Source organism: Ruditapes philippinarum, unplaced genomic scaffold, assembly GCF_026571515.1.
Source record: "Ruditapes philippinarum isolate M1 unplaced genomic scaffold, ASM2657151v2 ctg1473_1_1_1_1, whole genome shotgun sequence".
Classification (NCBI taxonomy): domain Eukaryota; kingdom Metazoa; phylum Mollusca; class Bivalvia; order Venerida; family Veneridae; genus Ruditapes; species Ruditapes philippinarum.
In genome coordinates this window covers 1-16,632 of record NW_026859905.1, presented here as the reverse complement: position 1 = coordinate 16,632, position 16,632 = coordinate 1, and the positions used below count along the sequence as shown (strand labels likewise).

The window sequence follows — 16,632 nt, the reverse complement described above, 5'->3', positions numbered from 1 at the left end:
CATCGAGACCATATGCAGAACCTTCTTTGCGTCACCGTGGACTATATATTTATGTATATATAAACTAAAAACTGTTTGTGATTTCTTTTTGATGCCTCCAAAAATGAAAAATTTGGTATATGCAAATGGCGTTTGCAAATGGTGTACTGTAATTTACAGTGGCGAAGTGTTTGAAAATGGTGTTTCACAAATGGCCTAACTACTTTGCAAATGGCGTCATGTAAAAAATGTACGCACAACTAAAATAAAATATGTATGCAAAACTTAAAAAAAATATGTATGCAAAACAAAACAAAAATATATATTCAAAACTAAAATAAAATATGTATGCAAAACTAAAAAAAATATGCATGCAAAACAAACAAAAAATATGTATGCAAAACAAAACAAAAAATATGTATTCAAAACTAAAATAAAATATGTATGCAAAACTAAAAGAAAATATGTATGCAAAACAAAAAAAAACACACACAAAAATACGAAAACAAAACAAAAAATAAAAAATTTGCAAATGTCACTTTTATGCCACCGTAGTTGATTGATAACCAGCTGTTTAATTATTTTATTTTACGCTAACTACCCAATATATAATTTCGGCAGACAGGCAGTCATTTTATTTTATTCCAATAGGCTTTAAAGCCCACGAGGACATAAATAATGCACAATAACGAACAGTGTATGACATAAACATATAAACATAATATAAACAATCATGAAAAAAGTTTGGAGAAGATCAATAAAGTAAATACCAGCCGAAATTTTCTTAAGTATTTACATAATCAAAATTGATCTTTGTACCACTAACTTATAGTTCTCTTATATATACATATACACATACAGACGGGCGGGCAGGTTAATAGAGGTCAGTCCGCCGGTTGGTAACACTGGGTGAAGGGGTCTGTGTGAAAGAGAGTGAGTCGCGAATTTTGGACAAGTGGTAATGCATAGTATTCTATTTCACTAGTTTTAAATAGGGGGTCTCAAGTAAAATTTGTGTGTGATTTTCACTTTTAAAAAGTTTTTTGTGTTTTATGTGATTTTTTACAAAATGATTCGTTTACAAGTTCTAATCTGATATACTAACCAAATCCCAAAGGAGATCATGCCCCCCCCCTCAAATCCCCAAAGGAGATCATGCCCCCCCCCCCCCAAACACATACAAACTTTTCAGGAGCCGTGCATGCATACTAAACTCAGATACAAGATGTATGAATAAAATGCCTGTCGTGCATAAAAAACATTAGGCCTATCATGGCTTTTTCAGTAACAAACAAAAAAAGTTAAAACAAATCTGATAATAAGCACGTTGCAACGTAACAGTGAGATGACAATAATACGTATCACATTCGCAATTTATTTTGACGACAACAACAACAACAACAACAACAAAATGGACGTAAAAGACGAAAAGGAAAAGAAAAGAAAAAGAACAATAAAACTTGACGGTTCATCTGCGTCAGGTGATGGGAAAATAGAGGCAAAAAGAATAAAACCTGATTCTGTAAAGGTATGACACTTTCTATATTGATTTTACTATTGGTTACTGACAAGTGTTAGACAAATCCTGCCGGTTTTGGTTGATTCGTTACCAAATATATTCGTAACGGATTATTTTCAGGTCCTAAAAACCACCAAGGATCACTACTCATTAGATTGATTAAATTTTATTCGCTTTTTGGGTGATTGATATGATTTTTAATTTTCGATGAGTGCTAACTAAAACAATGTAAAATTGCATAGGTATTAAGCTAGCTTAAGATCTTCAGCTTACCCATTTATATACTATGACATGAATGCTGAAGACAGACCCGTAGGGAAAGTCCACCAATAATCGTGCCAGGAATCTGACATGCTCTTATTCATTCATCGAACATGCCATGAAGTAAAGTGATGCATAAACGGATGGACATATAAAAATCTTATTACGAACATAAACTACCCAATTGTGGAAACAGGTAAAAAATTCAGCACTTGGCCGCCATATTGCCAAAATGTTTGACCACGTGATAACGAGATTGACCTTTATGCGTTAATTTGCGCGGACGGTTAAGAAAACAGAAACCATGTACTCCCAACTTTTTTTATAAATTACTTTTTTTAAAGATATTCAGTGTTCCCTCTGGGTCAAAATTAGTTTGCGCCACCTAATTCGCCAATCAGAAAAAGTTGAGGCCAATGGCTCCAAAGTTGGAGCCAATAATTCTGCAAGGGAGACATGTCTAGATCTTTGTTAAGATATGCTAGCAGTTATACTGTGCTCCTCTTAGTTCACGTTACTTAATGCTTTGAAACCAGACATAAAACAACAAATGAAACCTATGGTACAAAAATTGTCATAAGCTATAACATATAGGTATTTTCTGCTGTATTGCACAAGGAAACAACATTATATTCAAAGTCAATTTTAATGGACTAAACATAGACCATATGTCGGCCATTTTGAAAGAAGTATGTCATCATTTAAAATGCGGTAATGGTGTAACATTTCAGTTTTTTCATGTTTCAGTTAAAATTTCTACGTGTTATTTTGCTTGATTTTTAATATTAAAATTATTCTTACTTGTAACTCAAAATTTATTATTTCAACAACAAGAACATTTAGAAAATGATGATTGTTTCAGGCATATGCACAAATTTAATGGACTATTGTTGCTTTTTGCAGAAATTTGTAAAATGTTGTTCTGTTTTACATAAAAATCTAGAGATTTAAAATATTTTGCACAAAAACTTTGTTGTTTAGGTATATGAATAAAATATGTCAATTCTGACCAATTTTAACTCTGGTAACATGAAAATATGCCATTACTGTGAAATAAGTGTATACATGTATGTCTATTCCCTGAATAAATCGATACGATAAGTGATGACGCGGAATTAGTGATGTTGAGTATATATATCATTATGATTACAAACACATACTTATATTTCATTTTATTACAGATGCACATGTTTATTATCTAAAATATAAACATAGTATTTACTATTATGTGGTTTTCAAATTCCATTTAAATAAATACACATGACAGCACAAATGTAATCAATAACATCATTTTAAGTTAGTAATGAAGTTGGGAGGTCCTGTTTTCCACTGTTTTGCCTATAGCAGTTCTTATAACTTATTCACTCTCACTTACTGGACTGAGTCAAGATCTTTCCAGCTTCTACCTGACATTCTGGTGATATACAGATAAAAAAAAACCCCACAACATCACTATAAATTGACTTCATCTAAAAATAAATGAGAACTCAAAATGAAATAGATACTAAGTACTTTTTAAAAATGAAAAAAGACTATTGTTTATTTTCATAGGTTTTGCATGGGATTAGACAGTTCAGCACTTTAATATCATATTGAAAAAAAGTGATTTACTGACTTTTGTATTTAAAATAATCATATTTAAGTACTAAAAGTTTAAGAAAATAAATTAAAAAAATTATCTTGAATTATAAATATTAAAATCATGTCAACAAAGATGTTCCAAATAAAGTACACGACTCTGCTCTAATCGGTTCCCCGAATGACGTCATACGAGGTCTCGCGTAGCTCCTAAATGTCATGGCCGACTGTAGTCCGTGTTATTAATGTTTCACATTTAAACAGGCAATTTTAATGACGGTATTAATATTTTGATACATTAAATAGTATAGAAAGATATTAAAATAATTGTTTTATCATAAAATGCACAAGAATTGATTGGGACAAGGGCATTTGCAAATGGAAATAAGGTTAAATCAACTTACGTTATTCTGGTTATGTTTTGTAACAGTTCTAATCCAAAACTTTAATGCCCCATCAGATGAAAAACAAAAATATTAAAAAGCAGCTTATAAAGTTTTGGAAGCCAGAACTAGTCTTAAGCCAATCAGAACAGTGTTCGAAATTAGCAGTAGTCTGATAGCCCCTGACTACTAAATTTCTCCTCGGGCTACCAACTTTTCACAGTACCAAGCCCGACCATATTTTCAGAGGCAATATAAACAACTGTTTTGAACAAATGAATCATGCTAGTGAAATGTCTTTTGGGATAGTTAATATTCCAATCTGATAGTCCGACCAGCCTAGTGGATTCAAATCCGAATTTCTTACACTGTCAGAATGACAATATTAAATCAAGGTGTTGCAGCAGATCTCTCATGTTGTGTTTTGTGACAATTGACATAACTATGTCGGCAAAAAACTCAAAACATATTGTTCTATATTGATAAATCTTGAAACAGACTTTAGTTGTTGAAAAGCTCCGCCTTTATAGCATGCTATTTAATCAGTACTTATTTAGTTGTTAATTTAAAAAGTTTATTTCATAATGCCTTTAAGATTAATTGAATGAAATGACATGTGTATAACTTTTCGACAGGTGCTTTCCTTTAAATACTTATTAACCCATTACCACATGAGCATTTTGTGAAAAATGGCAGTTTTCATTGAAAGCCTCCTGTTACAAGTTCAAATGAAACTATAAAAAATGTTTAAATATCAAACTTGGCACAAATATTTTCTGGACCATAGCCTTTGTAACAGCATACTCGATCTTAAATTCCCTATTACCATGGCAATGATGGGACATCTCAAAATAAAGTGACATACCATATAAATTGTAAAAGGATCACCTGTTTTGATTTTCTTGGAGTAATATAATGTGTTTGAGGAGAACACTTTTGAGTTAAAAAAAAACAACAATCTTTAGACTATATCAATATGTCAAAAGTTAAAATATTCCATTTTGTGGGAAAATTTTAGGTACAGTATATGTATGTATTTTAGATAAAGCAGGAAGTACCAAGTGTTAATATTGGCCGTAAATTATTTTATGCTGAAGAAGATGAAGTTGAAAAGAGAGATGTTAATAAAGATGTGGAGCTTTTTCAGAGTGCTTGTGGAGACATTCAGAGAACAATTGCTGAAATCAAGACATTGAAAGAGTCGAAAGGCAAAAATGCTGTAAATATCATTATTTTCTTGTCTTTAGTTGTTAAGATGTCTCCTCAATACTTCTTAAAGGATTCTTTGGATTCTTGTATAGAAATTTAATCAACAATCTTTTCACTGAGTATATATGTATTTTATATTTATGCTTGTTCCTTTTTCTTGTATATTTGTATATAATTATGTACATGTATACTGGCGGCAGTAACATAATTTGTCACTATTCAGTATTAAGCAGGTTGTCTGTAATGTATAAAGAAGAATTAAAAGGTTATACTAAAAAAATCTGTTATACAATTGAATAGAATCGATCTTTAAGTGGCCCATGCTTTGCAAGTTTAATCAGTAGTTTTGTCGGTAAAGGAGTTGTCATAAGCAAAAATGGAGACTTGTGACTGACACAGCACTTTTGGACACTTTTTTGACAAAAAATAAGGCTTAAGTTTGTATACTTACTGAAAAACTTGTTTATATGTATATGTATTTATCCAAATGGTATGATATTATCGATCCGATATTTATATACTATACTTATATGATATTTCTATATAAACAGGCAGCAGAGATTGAGAGTAAGCGTATGGAAGGTATGTTACAGATAGTCATGCTGAAGAAACTAAATAGACTTGCTCATATTAGATGTAAGAAGGTCAGGGACGGCACTAACGAGGTAATTAATCATCACAATAGTGCTTTTTAAAAGACTGACCTGGGGAAATATTATTTGACTGCATTTCCATTTTCAAAAGTGTGTAATTTTCCAATATTACTGAAGAGACACACAAGTCTTCTTTTCTTTCTTTTTTTTTTGAGATCTATGAGGAATGTCCGGAAAGTTCATATATAGCATCATGGAGCCCTTTGACAGCGTCAACGACGTCAAATTACCTTCATGTTTACCCGCTATTCAATTTCTTCCGATTTCAACAGACATGGTACATGTCTGGCGTATACTTAATATATGTTGTGTTGCTTTTACTATAAGAATTTCATATTTAAAGTTATAATTTAAAAACAAAAATGTCACTGGTTCCCATACTGTGTGTGAGATGTCTGTCTATTTCAAAGGTTGTTGTAACGAAATATACGATATCTCCCCCATGCTACCTTTAGGCGTCTGGGGCGTTTCTTATACGATATACTGCCATCGCCGCTTCTGAATCTTGTTTGACATTTAAACACAAGTTGCCTTTAAAATTTTATGTTTGGTTTTGTTTTTAAAGTAAAGATTAAAATCTCAGCTGGTGCCATATTAGCGTTGCTATGTAGTTAAATATCATTATGTTGCTCCGTCCGTAAATTCGACGTCATTTTCGCAACACAAAATTTATACACATTCATTGCCTTAAATCGTCGTTAAAAGCTGTTTATTTACGTATGACATCATAATTTTCACTAAATATCATGTAATAGTATCTCATGATGTCACAAAATTAAAACGAGAGTTAGAGTTAAAATTACAACATTTATTAACTTATTACTCGAGTAGCTATCGTCATAAAATCAAAGTGCTCCGTGATTCATTGATCATGTTGCCATGGTGATCGGCGCTTTGCAAATAATACTGTTATGGTGTTTTTTAATTAAGACATATGTAGCGAATGAATACTTTAGCAAAATATTCAATATTCATCTTGATAGTGACTGTTTATAGTAATTTAATAGTCTTGTCTACGAACTTTCCGGACAACCCTCGTATTTTACCAAAAGAAAGGGACATTTCTTTGTAGTTTGAAATGATAACAGTGATGATTAAACATCAAATGTTATATTTTCTCCATTTCTAAATTTGCCCTAATTTTCTTCTCCATGATTCAATTTTCCCCTCACAAAGTCCTTGCCACCATAGCCCTAAAATGAAAAAAAGGTCTGCAATGTAACTATAGTCTGTCCCATTGAAAATGGAAAGGAACTTTTGCCTGGTATGAATTAACAAAACGAGATTGAATAAAAATTAAACTATTTTTGTAAACTAAAAAAAAGTCACCCTCGAGATTTTTCAGGATTTTACTCTAAAATGTCTACTTTTCTTGTGAAATCAAATTTTGATTTCTCTATGGTAAATCTCTGTTGTTTATTTTCCGTAGCCATTGCCGAAGTACTCTTCATTTGAAGATGAACGGGAGAAAGCACGTGTCATGTTTCCAAAATATACATGAGGTTCTCGGGGTCGTTTCATAATTATTTTAAAAAGCTGGATCTACAAGATGTAACAGTTTAGTTGCAATGCATGATGTTAAACTTTTAAAAAAATGAAAAATAAGCAACAAGAACACCGAGTCACATGAACTGCACTTACTTTTAAGCTGAATAAAATCCCTTGGAATTCGAAATAGATCTTTATAAACGTCACAACAAATTCGCATTCTGAAGATTCCTTCATTGCCAGTTTCTATCCAGTTCCGTAGATCTTCAAAACTCCTAAATGTCATGACCCCTACACTAATGATGATCCAGATTTTTTTTAAACTGTTAATCCGTCTCAATATTAGGCTAACACATTGTTCAATTTGTGGAGTTATATGTGGGTTAGCAAATGAAATATGTACATGAAACATATCATAATTCAGTATGTTCCAAATCCATAATTCAAAAACGGCCCATCAATTTTAGTTGTCAACATCACAATGTTTATAACTCTTGAAAATACATTCCTGACGAAAAAACTTTATTACGTCAACAACAATTTACGAAATGTATGACGTAACAAAAATGCCTCGCGCTTTTTATGGATGATTCCGGGTGCGGCATTGACAGAGGGCGGTAAGGCATATGTTACCTCATACATATAATTTTAAGCCTTGAGATAAATTTGTCTTGATGGTATTTAAGATAATTTTTGTATACCCAGATTTTGCAACTTAACTGTTAAAATTACACCTTCAATTCATTTATTAACAATAAAACTTTTGATAACATTTGAATAATTTTAAACAGACTTAATGACAGTACAATACTTCTTCCATTAATTCACATATAACCTTCGTTTTTATTAAATATGCTTTTAAACTATTTTATATATTTCTTAGAAATGATTTCCCTACATATTATCTCGTTATTCAGGACGTCAGTAAATCCTACTCTTTTAGCTATAAAATATACAATACGCGGTATTTTTCTCCCGCGAAAAATATGCTATCGTTTTTTTTTTGTTTTTTTTTCACTGAATATTTTCAAATTTTAGGAAGGCTAAAATTATTGAGGACTTCGCTCGGTGTTTCTCTTTGACTCGATCTCCCCTTCATATTAACATAATGATGATATGTAACACTTATCGATATTTCTGGACATTTTGTTAAATTGTGGGACGGAAAGTTAAATCTGTATTTACGAACTTAAAGTGCATAGGTCTACGTTTGATTTCTCAAACTAGAAAGCATGACATTATATTCTTATTATTTACATTTTCCTCGAACGCGAGTTTTTTTTTATAGTGAATCAGTTCTCCTGTTTATATATTTCTTGTCAGATTTGCATGATAAAGTAGTATTTGTTGGCGATTTCTTGTGAAAGTTGAAACCTAAGGAAAGTGTAAGCGCTCGAACATATAGCACCCGAAATAAGAAGGGTAACATATTTTTGTATCCCATCGAACCTGGTCAATTTAATTATTTTTGAATAGACGAGATACATGCTAAAGGACAGAACTCAGACAACTACAGAATTATATGTAAATTAAACATTAATTAGCTAAGAACCATTTTTTATAGTCTTCTAGCTAGTGTTCCCTACGACACGTTGCTGTATTCAAGATACGCGCTTGATTGAAAAAGCACTTCATTGGTCTTTTTCTCTTTAAAAGAATATAAAATACGGCAGTGTATTATGGTAATTATATAAATCTTTGTGTGTTAGAATTTATATTTAGCGGTTACTGATGTTTTAACTTCAAAGATTTTGATTATTTTAAATAATGGTTTGCTAATAAAATTGCCTTTTTGACACCAACTGTGTTACATTTTTCATTTTAATGATAACATTTAGCTATTGATTAGTAAGTAAACAAGAATAATCAAATTTTTATAGTTACCGAGTATATTTCATGCTAATTGTGAGACGAACCCTAAATGACGTCTATATGGGCGCCGCCATTTTGAAATGGACGTCACGTCAGGTTACAACGTAAGTCAACGGGAAAAAACTATTATTTATCATTTTGACTATATTATTGAATTTATGAAAAAAATGAAAAACATGCCTAGAGATATTGACGTCAGGGTTAACATGATATTAATTTAAATGATTTTACTATTATATTAAATAAAAAATGGAATATTCAAATTTGATGGGACAGACTATAGCCTTTTTTTTGTATATTGCTTGATAACATGAACTATACAAGTCCTTGTCAATGTAAATTGATTCATGTTATGTTTTCACTATAAACACTGCTATAGTAAAACCATGCTTAATAATGTTATGCATGTTTAACAATAGCATAATGATAAATTCTTGGTTAAAGTGTTGCATGCAACATCAGTTTTCAACACTACTGAAGGTATTCACTTTAAACATGACACATGTCTTTTAGATCAGAATTGGAGGTCACTATCCAAGGTCTATAACTCTGGCATGGATTTTGACTGAAGTATGGCCCTTTTCTGACATAGAAAATTCTTTGTTAAAGCATGTTTAGGGAATTATGCCCCCTTTTCTTTCTTTGCTTTCTTTTTACTATCAGCACTGAGAAAAGTGGAGTATGTTGCCCATGGACAGGTCTTGTTTAAGTTACTATTGACAATGTTTTGGAATTGTTTATTGTAGGCGAAGATGAGAATAGACCGCTGTCATCTACAAGTACAGAATCTTCTCTATGAAATCATGCATCTTGAAAAAGAAATAGTCAAATGCTTAGGATTCAAGTAAGTTCACTATTTTTATTTGCTTGTTTTATGTCATATTTAAAAAAAGAAGAACTTAATATAGGCTATTGATTAAATCTGTTGGATGTTTTGATTTATCTGATTGCATTAATTTGTAGCTACAGAAAAAAATGCTGCACACAAAATATTTTCTTGGATTGAAGTTAGTTTTAGCAAGTACATGAAAATAATGTATGATAAAAGTTATATTTCTATGACTTGGGCCTCGAATAGGACCGATGAAGACTAGTTATGTAACCTTGTATCATTTATTACAGCAGGAACTAAGTACATGGATTGTTTGAATGTTCCTTTATTTTTATTCATTCTGCAGAATTTGTTGTTAAAGTAGTCTTTCTGCGGGATTTATTTAGGTAGTCATTCTGCAGAAGTTGTTGCTATGTTACTCTTGGTAATCATTCTGTGGGATTTGTTCTTAAGGTAGTCATTCTGTGGGATATGTTCTTTTAAAAGGTAGTCATTCTGTGGGATATGTTCTTAAGGTAGTCATTCTGTGGGATATGTTATTAATTAAAGTACTTTTGGTAGTCATTCTGTGGGGTAGTCATTCTGTGGGATATATTATTAAGGTACTTTTGATAGTCATTCTGTGGGATTTGTTCTTAAGGTAGTCATTCTGTGGGATATGTTCTTAAGGTAGTCATTCTATGGGATATGTTATTAATTAAAGTACTTTTGGTAGTCATTCTGTGGGATTTGTTCTTAAGGAAGTCATTCTGTGGGATATGTTCTTTTAAAAGGTAGTCATTCTGTGGGATATGTTCTTAAGGTAGTCATTCTATGGGATATGTTATTAATTAAAGTACTTTTGGTAGTCATTCTGTGGGGTAGTCATTCTGTGGGATATATTATTAAGGTACTTTTGATAGTCATTCTCTGTGGGATTTGTTCTTAAGGTAGTCATTCTGTGGGATATGTTCTTAAGGTAGTCATTCTATGGGATATGTTATTAATTAAAGTACTTTTGGTAGTCATTCTGTGGGATTTGTTCTTAAGGAAGTCATTCTGTGGGATATGTTCTTAAGGTAGTCATTCTTTGGGATATGTTCTTAAGGTAGTCATTCTGTGGGATATGTTCTTAAGGTAGTCATTCTATGGGATATGTTATTAATTAAAGTACTTTTGGTAGTCATTCTGTGGGGTAGTCATTCTGTGGGATATATTATTAAGGTACTTTTGATAGTCATTCTGTGGGATATGTTCTTAAGGTAGTCATTCTGTGGGATATGTTCTTAAGGTAGTCATTCTGTGGGATATGTTTTTAAGGTAGTCATTCTATGGGATATGTTATTAATTAAAGTACTTTTGGTAGTCATTCTGTGGGGTAGTCATTCTGTGGGATATGTTATTAAGGTACTTTTGATAGTCATTCTGTGGGATTTGTTCTTAAGGTAGTCATTCTGTGGGATATGTTCTTAAGGTAGTCATTCTGTGGGATTTGCTCTTAAGGAAGTCATTCTGTGGGATATGTTCTTAAGGTAGTCATTCTGTGGGATATGTTCTTAAGGTAGTCATTCTGTGGGATATGTTCTTAAGGTAGTCATTCTGTGGGATATGTTATTAAGGTACTTTTGGCAGTCATTCTGTCGGATTTGTTCTTAAGGTAGTTATTCTGTGGGGTTTATTGTTAAGGTAGTAACTCAGCAATATTAATATAATTGTAATCATTCTGTCGAAATTTATTGTTAAAGTCGTCCTGTATTTTTTAATGTTTAAGTAGTCATTCTGTGGGATTCATTTTTAAAGTAGTCATTTGTTTATCAGGTCAAAAGATGAAGAGATAGATCTTATTCCGGTGGATCAATTTTATGAAGAAGCACCAGAGGAGATATCCAAGCCAGTATGTACTAATTTATTCAAAATAGACATTGTTTGCCATCATTATACGTTTTGTATTTAAATGTTATTTGATATAGTTATCTGTACATGTACATATATATTTACAATGAAACATGTTTCAGCATCTTTTGCAAAGAAATAACCTGTGGGTAATATCTGGTATTCTACCATTTTAAATAATACTATTATATTTCTGTTAAAATACATTAAAGACAGTTTTTTGTTTTCTGTTTGTGAGCAATATTTTTATGAGCCTTACCTTTTGTAATGATTTTCTGTCTTTGTTTGGTGCTAATTTCACTGGCTTTCAGACTGTGTAACAACTACTAAAATGTAGCATTCTGGACAAATGTTATATAAATTAAAATTGAACATTATTGTATGATAATTGATATTGTGATAATTGAAAGCAAAGTTTTATTTTGAAACTAGTCTTCAGTTTGTTTTCTAACTGTATTCTGTTGGACACTTCAAGTGTTAAATAACTGAAATATTTAGCAATCATAATATAATTATACTTGATACACTCATCTCTGATGTTTTTATAATTGATTTAGCTAGATCATTATAAAACAAGGTTAAAAAGCACAGCATTAATCTAAATGTTAATTAACCAAAATGAGAGGCACACATTTTTCATGGATAATCAATTATTTCAATTTTATGCTCAAAAGTATTGAAAGAAGTCATAATATGCTGTTTTTGAAGTAGATTTTGCGAGTTTTCTGATGTTATTAATACCCCTTTGATAATTCATTTTTATTGGTACATTGAGAATATGTATGATTGTTACAGGAGAAGACAAAGACAGACAGTCATCAACTAACATTATCCAGACTGGACTGGGAGCTAGAACAAAGAAAACAGTATGTGTCTTCATTAAGATGTATACTATTATAATACAAATGTAGTTATTCACTGTATATGAAATAGGAAGGGGGATTTTGGAATACCTTTGTCTATATGTCAGTCAAAGTGACTAGATTTAATTTATCATCTGTGTAATTAAACTTGGTCTATATATATATATTTGCCCTGATGATCATAAGAGAAACCGGTTGGCAAATAATTAAATAAGTTAACTCATGGACTGTGTTTTTTGTTTTATTTATATGTGACTTTTTTCCGGCACTTGTTTTCATTTTTTGTATATATATATATAATACAGATGTAGTTTTTTGCTGTATATGAAATAGAAAGGGGGATTTTGGAATACCTTTGTCTTTCTGTCTGTCCAAGTAACTAGAATGAATTTATCATCTGTGTTATGAAACTTGGTCTGAATGTATATATTTGAATGTTGAAATGAGGATAATTTAATCCAATCAAAATCAACCAATAGATTATTGAATTTTTGCCTATGAATTATGAACATATAGATGAGCATAGTGTTTATGTTTTTTAATGCCATCAAAATAAAAGTGTATGAGAGAAGATTTTCCAGTTTTGCCTCCAAACTTGAGCAAATTTATGTCATTGTTTTTTACAGACTGTCAGAAAAGTTAAAGGATGCTGTAAAAACTAAGGAGGATATAGAAAACGAGATAAAAAACTAAACAAGAGCATCTAGAGAATCTACAGCCAAAACTCAACAACATATTACAGGTTTATTTAGCATATGCAATTTAAAAATTATAGAAATATATAATAACAATATTTTGTAATTAGGCTTGCATGCTTTATATCTGATTGCATCGCTGATATTTTGTCACTGATATTTGATTACATCTTATTGGCTTATCTAGGTTACCTGATTATCACAGTATGTGTACTGGATGAAATATGTTACTGTATTTGCCAGAATTCAATCTAATGAAAATATTTTTTACAAATTAAAAGGTCTGAGTGCAGCTTATATACAGTATAAATTAAAAAAAGAATTAACTATTTCACTGTTTTATGAGTCCTTTTTATTGACAACAATGTTAAAGCTGCAAAATAAATGATCTCTTTAACAATTGTTTAGTAAGGTGGTTTTGGTATGTTGAGAATTAGATAAAGGCTTTTTAGTACAAAATGTTTTTTTAAAGTAAATTAAACTCAATTAGATTACTTTTGTGCAAACGAGACAATAGAATCTAATGCCTTTGATTCTTATAGAAGAGCTTGAAATCCTAAAATGTTATATTTATGAATGAATTACTAATATATTACATTAGATTCCATGCTAGGCATAAAATTACAGAAAAACATTAAATTTTGCAGTTCATACTTTTTGATGATTTAATTGTTCATTTATTTTTACAGTCTACGAAGCCAGTACAAGAGTATCTAGATATGCCATTTGACAGTGTTAGAGAAGAGCATATGACTGCCCAATTCTTACCCCATCCACTGTATGTGCTGTATATGCAATGTAGTGCCTACAAGGATGCCTGTGGTATATTATATTATATTTACTTTATCTACTGAGGTCAAAAAACTTAAAATTTGAAATTTTTACATCAATTAAGTTAGAGTGATATGATATTTGACTGAATTCATGGCATATTGTTTATATAATGTTTCCTTGAGGGGTGTTTGTTTCTTTCTTTAAAACATAAGTTTTGTCTGCTGGTTTTAGTGATTCACATAGACTTAAAAGTCTCCAAACTAGATATACTTAATATCATACTAAGTCATAATAATTATACATAATAAAAAAGTTATTTTAAAAATTATTTTGTTAACGTAAGTTACACATGGAAGATAGAATATGAATTTTTTTGTTATTATTTTCAGACAGCAGAATGAAAGTGAGTTTGGAAGGAGACCTGAATGCGGCCAAGTCTCTGGATTTATCAGGGCCCTCAATACTTGGTAACATAGTTTAATAGTCCTCCATTGATGATGTTAGAATGAGGATGTTGCAATATATTTTATAATTTATTTGTCCAATTTCAATGAATTTGACATTAAAATAAATGGGAATTGAGACTCATTAAGTGATATCAAAATACAGTTTTAATGTTATGAACTTTTGTTACTTAATAAAGGCATTTCCTTAAGAAAATTTAAATTTTCAGCCATATTTTGCCTTAAATTGTAATGAAATTCATTGAAAATTACATTATGGCCCTTTATAACTTTGAGATTGACATTTAAATGAAAAAAAATTTATCAATTCTGAGAAGCTAGATCTTGGTTGATATGAAAATCAATGAAATAACCTGGACTTAGTTGAACTTATTTTTAATGGAAAATTTGACCAAATGAAGAAATAAGATTCCAAATAAACATTTTTAATGATTTATAAAGATTGCAAATAACATACTATCATGTTACACTGTTACAGATGAGGACAGTGAAAGTGACCAAGAGGAACCAGAAGAACAGGAAAAGAAAAACAGTGTATGTAATCACATGATAGTCACATGATAATAGTTTGGTAGTGAGCCAGTGATTTTAAAATATACTAGAGGAGACTTTACTGAAATGATATTGTCTGGTCAGTGTATCCATCACCTGTGCTCTATAATTCCATAATTCCACCATAAATAGTTTTATTCAAACTTTAGTGAAATGTTTCAACAAGGCAATATGTAGAATCGATGCTGCACAAGATCAAAGTCACCCTTGAAGTTCAAAAATCAGGCAGTTTTGTATCTGCTCTAATTATCCTAAACCTTTGAAGACAAAATGTTTACATTGACATGGTGATATGCAGAACCCATGCTTTTGGTATGCCAGCTCAAAGTCCAGGTCATCCTTGATGGTAAAATCTTAGGCAATTTCATGTCTGATGTATAAATTCTACACCCCTTCAATCTACACCCCTTCAATATTTGTTCAAATGGTCACTTCAACAAGATGTGCTGCTGTCGCATCCCAAGGTCACCATAAGGGTTAAATGTCAGACAATTTTGTGTCCACAATATTAATCACATTCCTTGAAGAACAAATTATCTGCAAACTTTGCTTAAATGTTAACCTAGTTAACCCCTTTTTCGACTTAGAATTTACGTTAAAGTTTTTGTAATAGTTCAAATATTTTCAAAGTCCATTGACATATGGCTTTGAAACTTTGCACACTTGTTCAACATCATGACCCCAACCTGTAAACAGGAGGAGGTAACTCTATCAAGCATTTTGACAGAATTATGCCCCTTTTTCGACTTAGAATTTACGTTAAAGTTTTTGTAATAGTTCAAATATTTTCAAAGTCCATTGACATATGGCTTTGAAACTTTACACACTTGTTCACCATCATGACCCCAACCTGTAAACAGGAGGAGGTAACTCTATCAAGCATTTAGACAGAATTATGCCCCTTTTTCGACTTAGAATTTACGTTAAAGTTTTTGTAATAGTTCAAATATTTTCAAAGTCCATTGACATATGGCTTTGAAACTTTGCACACTTGTTCACCATCATGACCCCAACCTGTAAACAGGAGGAGGTAACTCTATCTAGCATTTTGACAGAATTATGCCCCTTTTTCGACTTAGAATTTACGTTAAAGTTTTTGTAATAGTTCAAATATTTTCAAAGTCCATTGACATATGGCTTTGAAACTTTGCACACTTGTTCACCATCATGACCCCAACCTGTAAACAGGAGGAGGTAACTCTATCAAGCATTTTTTTTTACTATCAAGCACTAAGAATAGTCGAGCGTTGCTGTCCTACCGACAGCTCTTGTTTACGTACAAAATAAATAGTGCAAAACTCTTTTGAAAGTTTTTCAAACTAACAGAACTATAATCATTTATGTGGCATATTGTTGGGTTTAATGATTACACCTTTTTAATGCACTATATCACCATTTTAGTAATGGATTATTGGCAAAAATCTTTGTTTTTGGACACTTCACTGTCATATGTTTATTTAACCCATTACTTCATGAGCATTTTGTGAAAAATGGCTGTTTTCATTGAAAAGTCTCCCGTTACAAGTTCAAATTGCTATAATACTATAAAAACTTTGCTTCAACACTAATCAAACTTGGCACAAATGTTGACTGGACCATTGTCCTTGCAACAACATGCTCAGGCTTAAATTTTCTTTA

The 16,632-nt window shown here is 31.2% G+C and overlaps 1 protein-coding gene across 1 annotated transcript; it reads left to right on the top strand.

Moving 5' to 3' along the window:
• Positions 1-1,348: 1,348 nt before the first annotated feature.
• LOC132758246 (THO complex subunit 5 homolog) lies at positions 1,349-15,051 on the top strand. Its single transcript, XM_060749802.1, has 10 exons — positions 1,349-1,507; positions 4,763-4,939; positions 5,481-5,594; positions 9,689-9,786; positions 11,572-11,647; positions 12,442-12,512; positions 13,136-13,251; positions 13,894-14,026; positions 14,368-14,445; positions 14,921-15,051. Exons 1-7 carry the CDS (start codon positions 1,391-1,393, stop codon positions 13,200-13,202), a joined length of 720 nt encoding a protein of 239 aa, XP_060605785.1. The 5' UTR covers positions 1,349-1,390; the 3' UTR covers positions 13,203-13,251; positions 13,894-14,026; positions 14,368-14,445; positions 14,921-15,051.
• The last annotated feature ends 1,581 nt before the right edge of the window (positions 15,052-16,632 follow it).